The 12,755-nt window shown below is 43.0% G+C and overlaps 2 protein-coding genes across 4 annotated transcripts in view; one reads left to right on the top strand and one right to left on the bottom strand.

Annotated features, from left to right (window-relative positions):
* Window positions 1–12,755, bottom strand: part of wdfy4 (WDFY family member 4) — a 142,812-nt gene that overhangs the window by 66,952 nt on the left and 63,105 nt on the right. For all 3 annotated transcript variants that reach the window (XM_079513137.1, XM_079513138.1, XM_079513139.1), the window contains 6 exons: window positions 12,142–12,278; window positions 10,285–10,523; window positions 9,378–9,508; window positions 8,670–8,861; window positions 7,391–7,500; window positions 2,070–2,147 (listed from right to left, as the gene is read on the bottom strand). In XM_079513137.1, coding sequence (XP_079369263.1) covers window positions 2,070–2,147; window positions 7,391–7,500; window positions 8,670–8,861; window positions 9,378–9,508; window positions 10,285–10,523; window positions 12,142–12,278 — 887 coding nt within the window. The remainder of the gene's footprint in view (window positions 1–2,069; window positions 2,148–7,390; window positions 7,501–8,669; window positions 8,862–9,377; window positions 9,509–10,284; window positions 10,524–12,141; window positions 12,279–12,755) is intronic.
* On the top strand, window positions 265–636 carry LOC306931449 (activated RNA polymerase II transcriptional coactivator p15-like; the record flags this gene model as incomplete). Its single annotated transcript, XM_079512851.1, has 1 exon — window positions 265–636. The coding sequence occupies one exon, from the start codon at window positions 265–267 to the stop codon at window positions 634–636; it is 372 nt and encodes a 123-aa protein (XP_079368977.1).

Genomic DNA, 12,755 nt, shown 5'->3' with positions numbered 1-12,755 from the left:
TAACACCCAATCATAAAAAGGACAGGCCATGTCTTCTACTTTTAGAAATGTACGGGAGCTCAGATTGGGCTGAAGTCATACGTCATATATAGATATGTCACAGACGACTTGACGTCACAGGTCGGCCACATGAAGCATATAAGATCGCCTATTTCTGAACTTCTGTCATATACAAAGGAGTGAACAGGGTTGCATATTATTACCACGGGCCTATATCCTTCATTCCTTCTATCGGAAGTCTACAAATCCATCCGTAAACACACCATGACGACTAAATCAAAGGAGGTCTCTCCTGCCTCGTCTGGAAGTGAGGACAGCGAGGTGGAGGTGGAGACCAAAGCTAAGATAAGAAAGACTAGCAGCAGCACGCCGAAGACAAAAGATTCCAGGAAGAAAAGCAAGAAGGAAAGCTCAAAGCAGAGCGGCGAGGACGACATGTTGCACCTGGGCAAAATGAAGTTCGTCAGCGTGTCGCCCTTCAAAGGCCAGGTCCTGATCGACATCCGACAGTACTGGATGAACTCGGATGGAGAGGCCAAGCCGAGCAGGAAAGGCATCTCCTTGAATCCCGAGCAGTGGCGCCTACTGACGGACCAGATCTCTGAGATCAATGACCGGGTCAAGAGGTTATCATAACTGGCTGTGTGCTCCCCCAAAGTTGTGTTTGGCATAAGGTTCTATGCACAGCTCTTTGTGTGTGAGCACGGAATGTGTTTGTAGCACGGAATGTGATGATTTGATTGGCTGAGCACAGAATGTGATGTGTGATGATGTATGATGATAAGAGCGCTCCTCACTTCACACAAGTGTGATTTTTTTTGTTCAAAACAACTAATATATCGTCACTGTAGGGCAGGAACCTATCTTAGTATTTTTCTCTGAATTAATGCCCCTACTTGATCGTCACTTGTATCTGCTACTTTTGCTATATATTTTTGTCTCCACCAGGCCGAAGGCATGGGGAGAGAGTATGTTTTGCACTCCGTCCGTGTGTGTGTCCGTCCGTGTGTGTGTCCGTGTGTCCTTCCGTCCGTCCGTTACCAGCTAATCTCCGGCACCGTTAACCCGGTCGATGCCAAACTTTGCACACACACTCCCTGGATGCCAACGATTAACCTCTGCCCTGCATTTTCCAGAACGGCCTGTTATAGCGCCACCATGAGGTAGCTTTTCACATTGTTTACCTAAAACTGCACCGATCTGCGTGAAACGTTGCATGCACACTCCCTAGAGGCCAAGCACAAACCTTTCGCCTGCATTTTCCGCATCTGCCTTTTATAGCGCCACCAGGAGGCCGACTTTTGTAAAACAAATGTTTTGATATTACTCCTCCAGATTCTGTCCAAAAATCTCACAAATCGTTACACAGTATCTCTATGGTCATGTGCTCAAGTCGGATCTGTCCGATATTTCATATTCCATCCTAATTGGCTATAATTGGCTTTCACAGTTTGCAAGATTGCCCCGTTTTGAACAAAAGCCTCAAATCATGAACGCAGCATGCAATTTACGTGAAATCTTTCACACATTTTCTTACTAGGCTGAGGAATATATCCCACCCTTTTCACATTGGCCTGTTATAGCGCCACCAACAGGTTGATTGAGAGACCAAAATGCCTCAAGTCATCCAATTGCCATCAAAGGCAAACATGTTTATATTACTCCTAAACATTTTGCCAAACATCTCACACAGTCCTATCCTCCTGGTGGAGACCTGTGCCCAGAAGGGCACTTTTTCTAGTTTATCCTGAAATGTAACAGTTTTGGACATGAGGTTTCCACCCCGACAGAGACTATGAATAGAGAGATTAGAAAAACGGATTACAGCTGAGGTCTTCAAAATAAAGGACGATTTCCCGCTTGGCACCACACATCGTGTTATTGCAGACACGCACACACTTAGTCTGACGTTGATTTGGTTAGTCAGTGCTCGAGGTACAGTATGCCCTGGACGGACAGACGGACAGACGGACAGACAGACAGACAGACAGACAGACAGACAAATAGACAGACAGACAGACAGACAGACAGACAGACAGACAGACAGACAGACAGACAGACAGACAGACCTGCATGTTGTTTCTCCTCATGTTCTCAAACATGTCATGACCTCTCTGTCGCTGAGACTCCATGCAAGACAGAAACTCCTAGAGAGGGAGGGAGGGAGGGAGAGGGAGATAGAGTGATAGAGAAAGAAAGAACATCGTGAGTTGTCCGAATGAAAAGATGGGGGCCAAGCAATCACTTCCAGGGACCTTGCACCTGCACACACAGACACACTCACATAGACGCGCGCGCCCACAATCGCAACACAAAGATATAGATGGAATATTCATCACGGTATTGTTTGCTTCCCTCATGCAATTACAACACATTCAAACAATTACAGCTGGTCTAAATTGCATTCGCCGGGGCAAAATAAGCTAGTGGCTACACGGTCATACAATAACACTGTCTGGAAATGTAATCATTTGTGGGTGTTGATCTAATTAACATAAACATTAATATCACTGAGAAACGCTGTAGTTAAGGGTATTGTAGCTGTGTGTGTGTGTGTGTGTGTGTGTGTGTGTGTGTGTGTGTGTGTGTGTGTGTGTGTGTGTGTGTGCGTGCACGCAGGGTTTGTTCATTTTATAAAAGAAAACAGAGTGGCAGGCATTTTCTTACCCACTTCCCTATATGTTTTGTTGCACGACAAACAGCAAAAATAGCTAATCTACAAAGATCAATTATTTTATTTAGTAAATTACACATTTTTACACATTTGCCCAAAATAGGGACACTAGGGTTAGGTGGCTTTATTAATTCCTAAATTGTGATATTATCAAACATGAAGACCACCAAAATTATATGTATTTGGCTGCAGGACCCCCATCTCAAATTTTGTTCCAACCAGGGACCCCCCCACAAGCAAAGATTTGAGTTAAAGAGGTTTGCTTTAAAAAATATAAAATTAAAAGATTTTCACAAAATTGTCTTGATTTTAAAAAAATAGCAGATGTACAAGCTCACAGCTCGCAACGGCGTGCTGTGCTGTGAGCTTGTAGATCTGCTATTTTTGACCAGCAAAAGTATATAATAATGCTTTTTAGCTCAAAATGACACAAAAATGCTCTTCCGGTTTTAATAGGCTAATTCTCAGTCTGACCAGAAGCAGGGATAAAACGTATTGTCTCTGCGGGGTGGAAATCTCATATGTTCACTGTGACTTTTCCGGATTACTTTTCTTTTTTTTTTTTTTTATCACAAAAGTAGCAGATCTACAAGCTCAAAACGCACCGCTTCGCATCACGGTTGTCACACTGGCCTAAGGCCCACTGATGGAGAAGTGACGATAATAATTGGCAAAACGCTAAGATTTTGTTGTTGCGGGCAGAAAACTCATCGTACCACAGCGTCACACCGGAGGTATCAAAAGTAGCAGATCTACAAGCTCGAAAAACGGCGCAAAGCGACGCGTTTGGAGCTTGTAGATCTGCTACTTTTGAATTTGAATCCTGAAATGTAACGGTTTTGGACATGTGAGGTTTCCAGACATTATGGTTCTCCTCTCCAAAGCCTCTTCTGGCCACACAGGTACCACAAATATACGTATCAATAATAAATACAACTTGAACTTGAAATACAGGTTATTCTTTTCCATCTCCTTGAAGTTTTGGACATACAGCAAATGGTTTCTGTTTGAAGTTGAAGCCAACAGCATATCGGAGCCCTATTTTACATTGTCATGAAATAGTTTAGGTTACTAAACCTGGTACCTTTCAGGATTCAAATTCAAAAGTAGCAAAAGTAGCAGATCCTCAAGCTCAAAACACGCCACGCAGAGTTGTGAGCTTGTGTATCTGCTACTAATGATGCTTTTGTGCGAGTCGCGACACTGTAGAAGGCTACAGTATGATCAAGGAGGAGTTAATTTACAAAGAAAAAACACCACAAAAGTTAAAATATGGAGATCAGAGGTTTCTGCCCGACCACAACGATATCCACCAGTGAAAATCTTTCCAGACACAAGAATTGCTACGACCTGCGGAAAAAGGCCCCACAGCATGACAAACTCGTGGCCCATTCTCCGAAATAAACTCCCAAGGAACAAACTTTGTCACGCTATCTGGAGAGACAAAAACAGCGCCTCTAAAACGACCGCCTGCCTGCCTGGCCAAATGAGAAGTTACGGAGAGCGGGAGGAAAAACAAAGAGAGCGATTACAGAAATATTAGAGACTAATAATGAAGTTTACCGACTAGAGTCGTGTTTTGACAGATAAACAGTGAGTCGGCGTCGTCACCTCCTAATTTCATTCCTTCATTTGGACAAACATAAGTAATATATAGCATTAATTACCCCATTTAGCAGATAGCAACCTCATTGTCTTTTTAAGCAATTTAGGCCTGACCTCGAAATTAAAAAAAAATCTTCTAAATCCTCCAGTTTTCTGAAATAAATATTTTCAAGATTTTTCAAAAATAGCAGACCTACAAGCTCGTAGCGCGCCACTCGGTGGCGCGCTATGAGCTTGTAGATCTGCTATTTTTCAATAGCTAAATTATAACATAATGTTTAAAACACCAAAAGGGGTTCCCGCCCAAAATGGGTTAAGCGCTGCATTAAATACATAACTCGTCGCTTCCCCTCCGCAATTAACATCAGTACATCACACTCATTTCCATTTTAATGACTTCCCAACAATAAGCCACCTTTGATGATAAGGCAACATAATGTCAACTTCATTCTGGGCCCGGCAGTGGAATGTGTAATGCACTTAACGTGATCATTAGTGCTGTTAATTATCTTTCTAATATGAGGACACAGATATGATTATGGAAACGGCATTCACTGATGAAATAAATCACTGGGAGCTTTTTGTCGTTGGAGCTTGACTGAGGACATTCCGTCGATCAGAACCCTCACTCTCTCTCTCTCTCTCTCTCTCTGTCCTCCATTCATTCATTACCTTACAGTGTTGCTTTATACAATTCCTCTCCCGCTGAATGAAAATCAACATCTAAAGGGACTGGAACTTGTACACGGAAACATATTATTACAACCGTTCAATAAACTAAAACACATTTCCCCCCAATTAAGTTCTTCCTCATCAATCACCGCATAACGAAGTTGATGGCATGAACCCCTAGCATCACCGATGCTATAGGGGGGGACGTTTGACAGAAATTGGCCGATCTACAAGCTCACAACGGGCTCACACGGCCCCATGCAGTCAACTACGGTACGTATAGATGTATTGGTTAAAATAGTGGCTCGTTAATTAATCAGCAATTAATGAGGAATTCATTGATTAATCAGCAATTAACGAGTCCATTTGCTGATTAGTCAGCTAAATGGACTGACATTTAGATCGGTGGTTCTCAAAGTGGGGTCCTGGGGACCCCCAAGGGTCCTTATGGGGGGGTTCCAGAGGGTCCCTAGCAAATAATACAATCATTTTAACCACTTAATCCGTTTATACGTTGGCTATTCAAAAATAGCAGATCTACGAGCTCACAGTGAGCTTGCACATCTGCTATTTTTGAAATCTTAAAAAAATAAAATCTAAAAATGCACGAAACATTTTCAGTCTTGACATGAGAAAGTTTGAAAAGCACCGATTTAAATATCCCTAACACTCTCTCAAAGCTCTGGCAGAGTTCTACTCCCAACCCCGCGGGAAGCAAACTTCACGTACTCCCTCTCCCTCTCTCTCTCTCCCTGCCTGCCTTTCAGAAGGGAGAAAACAATTCATCACCCTCCCTGATAGCCTGTCAGAGGCTGATATGATAAAGAATAACATCAAATGAATAATGTTTTCATCAGATTGGTACCGCTATAATTGCCATCCCCGATTTCTTTTGCGGAGAAAAAGGGACAACACACACCAATGGGGGGAAGTGGCCCGCACGCACTTTGTTGGGATTTTATTCCGCGACAGAGAGACACAGACGCGGTAATTTCATGCCTGCGTGCCTGAGTAATACGTCCCCGTTCCCGTCTCCAGATGGCGCGACGTCTTAAGCGGCGTGGGGGAACTAATGATGTGGCGCCACGTGTTTTTCGGAGGGGGGGTGGGGGAACAACAATAAACGCCGTCTTTAACCCATTTTGGGCGGGAACCCCTTTTGGTGTTTTAAACATTGTTATAATTTAGCTATTGAAAAATAGCAGATCTACAAGCTCATAGCGCGCCACCGAGTGGCGCGCTACGAGCTTGTAGGTCTGCTATTTTTGAAAAATCGTGAAAATATTTATTTCAGAAAACTGGAGGATTTAGAAGATTTTTTTTAAATGTTGAGGTCAGGCCTAAATGGTTTAACCTTCAGCGGCAAACAGTGGCGCTTGTAGCCGAGCGTTGTTCCCCTGGATGGGCCCAAACAGATATATCAATTACTCTGCCCACTCAGGGGCGCTCAGCTGTGATAATCCAAATCCATTTAAAGGAATAATCAAACACCCCCACAGGGCTGGAGGGCCCACAGCACAAACACAAAACGGTGACTTTGGGAAGACGATTTGTGCGCGCGCGCGCGCGCTTGTGTGTGCATGTGTGCATGTGTGCATGTGTGTGTGTGTGTGTGTGTGTGTGTGTGTGTGTGTGTGAGTGTGTGTGTGTGTGTGTGTGTGTGTGTGTGTGTGAGTGAGTGCAATCTGCAGGAGCCTGGGAGAGGCCGTTGTGTTGCCCTGCCCAAATAAAACAAACACACACGTGTGAGCTATGACTCTAGCATGCCATTGCTTAAAGGGGCACTTCACCCCTTTTGCAACCAGATCTTATTTTAATGATGTTTTGGGAGACAAGAAACACTTTCCTGGGTTGTTTTTTTTACGTGGGTAATTATGTGTTTTTAGATATTTTAGTATTTCAAAGTGTCCATGGTCTCCATGATGTCATCTGACACTGGGCTCACTTCCTTCCTGGACTACAATTCCCATAATGCTTTGGTCCACTGCTCCTCCTTGTGGATAGGGGAAGGGCTGTCTTACTGAGACAACATGTAGTCCAGGAAATATCATTAAAATAAGATCTGGTTGCAAAAGCTGTGAAGTGGCCCTTTAACTTTGTGTTTTTTCATAATATCACCCCCTCCCTATCTAAATATTGGACAGTATTAAGATGTTGAGCACGAGTGTCTACTTTAAACACAAAGTATTTTTTGACTGGGGAGTCATACAGTATACTGTAGGCCTACTGTACTGTACTGCCTAGGGCTGAAGTGTTTAATATACGTTTGTTTTGTAATAATAACACAAATCTACAAAGTAACTAGTAACTACAAAGTACAATATTTGCCTCGGAGATGTAGTGGGGGTAGAAGTAAAAGTACTGCAAATTGGAAATACTCCAGTAAAGTACAGCATAATGAGTAAATAGTTCCTTTCCAGCGCTGGGTTTGTGAGTTACCTCCACGGTGACAGACTCTCTGCCCAGTCTTCTCTGAACAGAGCGGAGGGCACTGCTGATCACATCAGCCATCTTCACAGCACCGCCACTGGCCTTGCTCCTCTGGGACTCTGAGGGGAGCAGGGGTGGGAAAGCACTCAATACTGCAGTGTAGAAGCACTGTACTACTGCAGGGGTTCTCAACCCGTGGGTCGCGACCCCTCGGGGGGTCGCCACATTAGTTTGGGGGGTCCCCAAATTATTTTCAAAAAAAGAAAAAAATTTTTTTTAATATTTTTTCACGATTTTTCAAAAATAGCAGACCTACAAGCTCGTAGCGCGCCACTCGGTGGCGCGCTATGAGCTTGTAGATCTGCTATTTTTAAATAGCTAAATTATAACAATGCTTAAAACACCAAAAGGGGTTCCCGCCCAAAATGGTTTAAGGTTATTGTAGCAGTCAATTTATATTGGGGGTCGGGAGGGGGCGGGGCGGGGGTCCCGAGACGTTGCAAAAGCATTTTCGGGGGTCCCCGGCCAAAAACGTTGAGAACCCCTGGTGTAGAAGCACTGTACTCTGTTACAAGTAGTACGTCTGGGAATTCTAAAATACATTTGAGTGAAAGTACAAAGGAATTGGCATAAAAATGTACTTAAAGTACCAAAAGTAAAAGCAGTCATTATGCAGAATGTCCCATTTCAAGTTTTCAAAATGTATACAAAAAAATCACACCCGTGTGAACTGAGTGGTGTAAGGTATTATATAGCCTGATCAGCTCTGATCTGACGTAATGTCTGACGTAATGAAATCACACCCGGGTGAACTGGGTGACCGTAGCAACCATGCTCATTTTTTGGTACGAACAGACAGACAGACAGACAGACACGTAAACTAACAAAGCCAGTCGTAGGAGTGGTTTACACCACTCAAATATTTTGAAAATAGCAGATCTACAAGCTCACAATGCGTCACATCGCGACTCTAAAAGACAAAACTGAAGTGGGGAGGAGGCTCCGCTTCAGCTTTATCACTTTACTCATGATCCAAGCTTCCGTTGCTCCAGACTGTATGATGGAAGCATTTGAAAATTGCGAGAGGGCAACAGTCTGGCCAGGCAAGACTATACTATTACTCTAATCCTCTTTCTACTTCTATCACTGACTACTGATAATGTGACACTGACCTATGTATATGTGCCAGGCCTTACGGGACATCTCCTCTACTGATAATGTGACACTGACCTATGTATATGTGCCAGGCCTTACGGGACATCTCCTCTACTGATAATGTGACACTGACCTATGTATATGTGCCAGGCCTTACGGGACATCTCCTCCCACAGTGGACTGACGTCCGTCATGCTGACGGAGCCCGGCGTCCCGCTCTGATTGGCTGAGATTTCGATCTTGTAGTGGCTTTCAAGGGTGTGGCGTCTCTCCGTCATGACCTTAGACCAGCATGCCTCTGCCAAGGATGTCAGCTCACTCTCAACTGTGACACGAGCGAGCGAACACACACACACACACGCACACGCACACACACACACACACACACACACACACACACACACACACACACACACAGTTGTACTGTACTTAGTTTCCGCTCACCGAAAACATCAGATCTACAAGCTCATCAAACAACCATTTCTCTTGTGAGGACCAGGAAAGTAGTCATCATAATGTCATCACAACCATTTCTCTTGTGAGGAGGACCAGGAGAATAGTCATCATAATGTCATCACAACCATTTCTCCCTTTGTACCGTGTGTGGGGACATAATGGCCCTCCCAAGTGCAACACATTCAGAGTTAATGGAGGTCCTTCACATGATTTTGACAGGTTTGAGAACCAGTGGTCTGGTCTGAACACTCAAGGAGATGGAGCTTCATATCGACGACGCCCCCCCCCCCCCCCCCCCCCCCCCCCCACGTTTAAGAATATATAGACAACATAACAACTCAACAAAGTGATGGCATTGTGGATGATGTCGTGTACACTGGCGTACCTGAGGTGGAGTGGGTGGTGGTGGTGCGGTTGACGGAGGCAGAGCGAGGGGTTTTGAGAGGGAAGAGGTGAGAGAGGATCTTGCGGGTACTGTGGACCTTCTGCACCTCACACCCAAAGCCTTCAGAGTAGCTGTGGAAAAAGCCACAAGGAAGAGATGTCAGCATGAATCCACCCAATATTAAAGCACTTCAACCCTCTAGACCAGCGATCTTCAAGGTTGTTTTTTTCCCCAGGCCAAGGAAGCAGGGACCCCCCCCCCACTACATATTGTATTAACCCATTTTGACCTGAGATCAGATTCTAAAAATGTCTTCTACATCCTGACAGTTTTCTGAAAAAGTTTCTGTCAGTCGTTCTTCGATTTTTCAAAAATAGCAGACCTACAAGCTTGTAGCGCGCCACTCGATGGCGCGCTATGAGCTTGTAGATCTGCTATTTTTCAATAGCTAAAGCATAACATAATGCTAACACCAAAAGGGGTTCCCGCCCAAAAAATGGGTTAAATTGTGTTTTCACAGATTTCATAGAGATTCATAGACCTATTTGACAGCAATATCATCAGTCAGTGTATGTTGGATTCATGTTAATGTGTATTTTCAAGACACATTCAATAATTAGTGAACCTGACCTTTCATTTACCCGCTTAAACTGTCAATAATAATAAGTAAACTTGACCTTTTACTGTACTTTTTTTCCCTCTACACCAAACCTCTTTGGCAAAAATAACCCATCTGCAGGCTCACAACGCAGGCGTTGTGAACTTGTGAACGGAGGCTAGTGGTTTCGAATTCGCCGTGGTGCATCCAGTTTGTCGGGCGTCTATACAAAAATAATTGGTGTGTGTGTGTGTGTGTGTGTGTGTGTGTGTGTGTGTGTGTGTGTGTACATGTTCCATCTAACTGTACCTGCCAGATCGTATCATCAGCAGGCAATGCAGCAGGCAGGTGACAAAGACCATGTTGGCATTGTACGTTGCCATGACAACGTCCCAGCGCGCCACAATGACCCGCAGCGTCCTGGTAACCACTTCCTGTTCCGCCGGGGAACGTCGAGGGTGGGACAGGAAGTAGAGCAACACCTTGTTGGTGCACGAGTACAGGGTGGATATTGTCTTCTCTTTCAGCGACTGGCCTTTCTCCAGAGCCTAGAAAAATATGGGTTTAATTATAAATGAACTATGTTCAGAATCAACTTTATTGTCACACCACAGTTTTACAAGTAAATCAAGTAAAAAGTGTGTGAAATGTGTTTTCGTGCATAGCTCCCATCGTGTCATTTTTGTTCCAAGAAGTACAAGAAAGGGAAGAAGAGGGTGTGGGGGGTAAGGAGATCAAGGCAGGAAGGAAGAAAGTTTGAGAGCTTTTACCACAAAAAGTACAAGTAAAGGGTTTCAGACAATTACACATTACAGCTTAGATCTGTACCCCTTCATAGCAGAAGTATGAACTAATCAATGTAATATATTGTAAAGGATTCTTAATAAGAAGGTTGTTAAAGAACCACATTTCGAGCTTGCGGATCTGCTACCTTTGAGGTTTTTGTGCGACGCTGTAATATGATCAAGTAGGGCGTTCATTTACGGGGGAAAAGTGTATAAATACCGATATATATGTTTTGATAATAATATAATAATAATAAATATATATATATAGTATATATATATAAAGCTTCTCAAATATTCAAGAAACTGCGTAATCAATCACGTAAGTAATCAATATAATACTGTAAAACTGAAAAAAACTGTAGTTCATAGCGTGCGTGCAGTCACCTTGGACATCTGGGCACCTCGATGTAAATAAAATTGGCTATTTTGTCCAAAATGTAAAAGAAAAATACAATATTTGATAATGGTCAAAAGAAATGTTAAAAGAAAGTACAGATGATCATTACATGCTTAAACATTTGACAATTAAGGTGTAATATTGCTACAAATTGATGCAAAACCTGTATATCCAGTTATTTTGGGGCTTTTTCAAATATATATATATATATTTTACATTTTGGACAAAATAGCCAATTTTACATCGAGGTAGCCCAGATGTCCAAGGTGCCCAATTGACCTGTATCCGTGTGTCTCTCACCACCACTATCTTTTGTCGTCAAATACGTTTTTATTAAGAACAGGTTACAAATCTTTATACAAATTTAAAGAAAAAATAAAATAAAATAAAAGAGAAAACAGACAAAAAGAAAACCCTAATACTGCTCAGGTGACACTGTGTAAAATAAAGTAGTACGATGAAACGCTGGTCATGGAAAACATTTGAAATGCTGTTGATGATAGACAGTCAACCACATCAGTGGTATATCCTGTCCGTTTAGGTGCTTATATTCAAGTAACGGACGAGGGGCCGCAGGGCAGACAAACCGTCATCAAATAGGCCTATCTCACAGCATTTCCCCGCCCCCTTTTTACGCCCCCTTTTGGAGATAGTGGTGTTATTGTTTTTGCGGTCCATAGGCTTCCATGTTAAAATAGGTATTTTCACAAGCCACAAACTACCGTTTTGTAAAGGTAAGGTTTATTCTACTTATTTGAGTTGTTATACCATTGTGTTTTCTTCATATTATTATCGGTCTTTGACATTTTAACATTAGGAAATGTACTTAGATTCTCCAGAGAAAAAAAGTGTAAATGCCTAATGTTAAATGACACCAATATCTACCGGAAGTGGGCGTGGAAAGGGGGCTGTGAGATAGGCCTATTGTCTCTCTTTCTTTCTTTTTTTAAGAAGCACCTTATTCTCTCGAGGTGAACTCACCACCACTATCTGATCGGTCAGGAACGTGAGCAGGCTGTCGGGGTCCGCCAGCAGCATGCCTCCGTACAGTCTCTGGACCAGTGTCTTACTGAAGAGAGCCACGTTCTCCATGAGGGTGACCGTCTGGCCTTCACAGTCTGAGAAGAGAAACAGACCAGATTCTACAGAAGAGAAAACAGACCTGAGACCAGATTCTACTAAATGTCTTTCGAAATCATGACATGTCATGATTCTCAAACCATCTCATGTCAAGGAACCCAAAGATTATATATATAATTGGCCACCGACCGGCATCTGAAAATATGTCCAGAAGCAAAGATACGAGTTAAAAACGTTCGCTGTGAAAGAATATTATATTCAAAGATTTGCACACGTTTTCAAGATTTTTTTCAAAAACTCGGTGCTGTCCCGGATAGAAAAGGTGAAAAGGTTTGCCACATAATTATCATTAACCCATTTTGGGGACGGGAACCCCTTTTGGTGTTTTAAATATTATGTTATAATTTAGCTATTGAAAAATAGCAGATCTACAAGCTCGTAGCGCGCCACCGAGTGGCGCGCTACGAGCTTGTAGATCTGCTATTTTTGAAAAATCGTTAAAATGTGCCTCAAAT

The sequence above is a fragment of the Electrona antarctica genome (genome assembly GCF_951216825.1).
Source record: "Electrona antarctica genome assembly, chromosome: 10".
In the NCBI taxonomy this organism is placed as follows: domain Eukaryota; kingdom Metazoa; phylum Chordata; class Actinopteri; order Myctophiformes; family Myctophidae; genus Electrona; species Electrona antarctica.
Note: the sequence above shows the minus strand (reverse complement) of the source record. Positions and strands in the feature narration are given on the sequence as shown.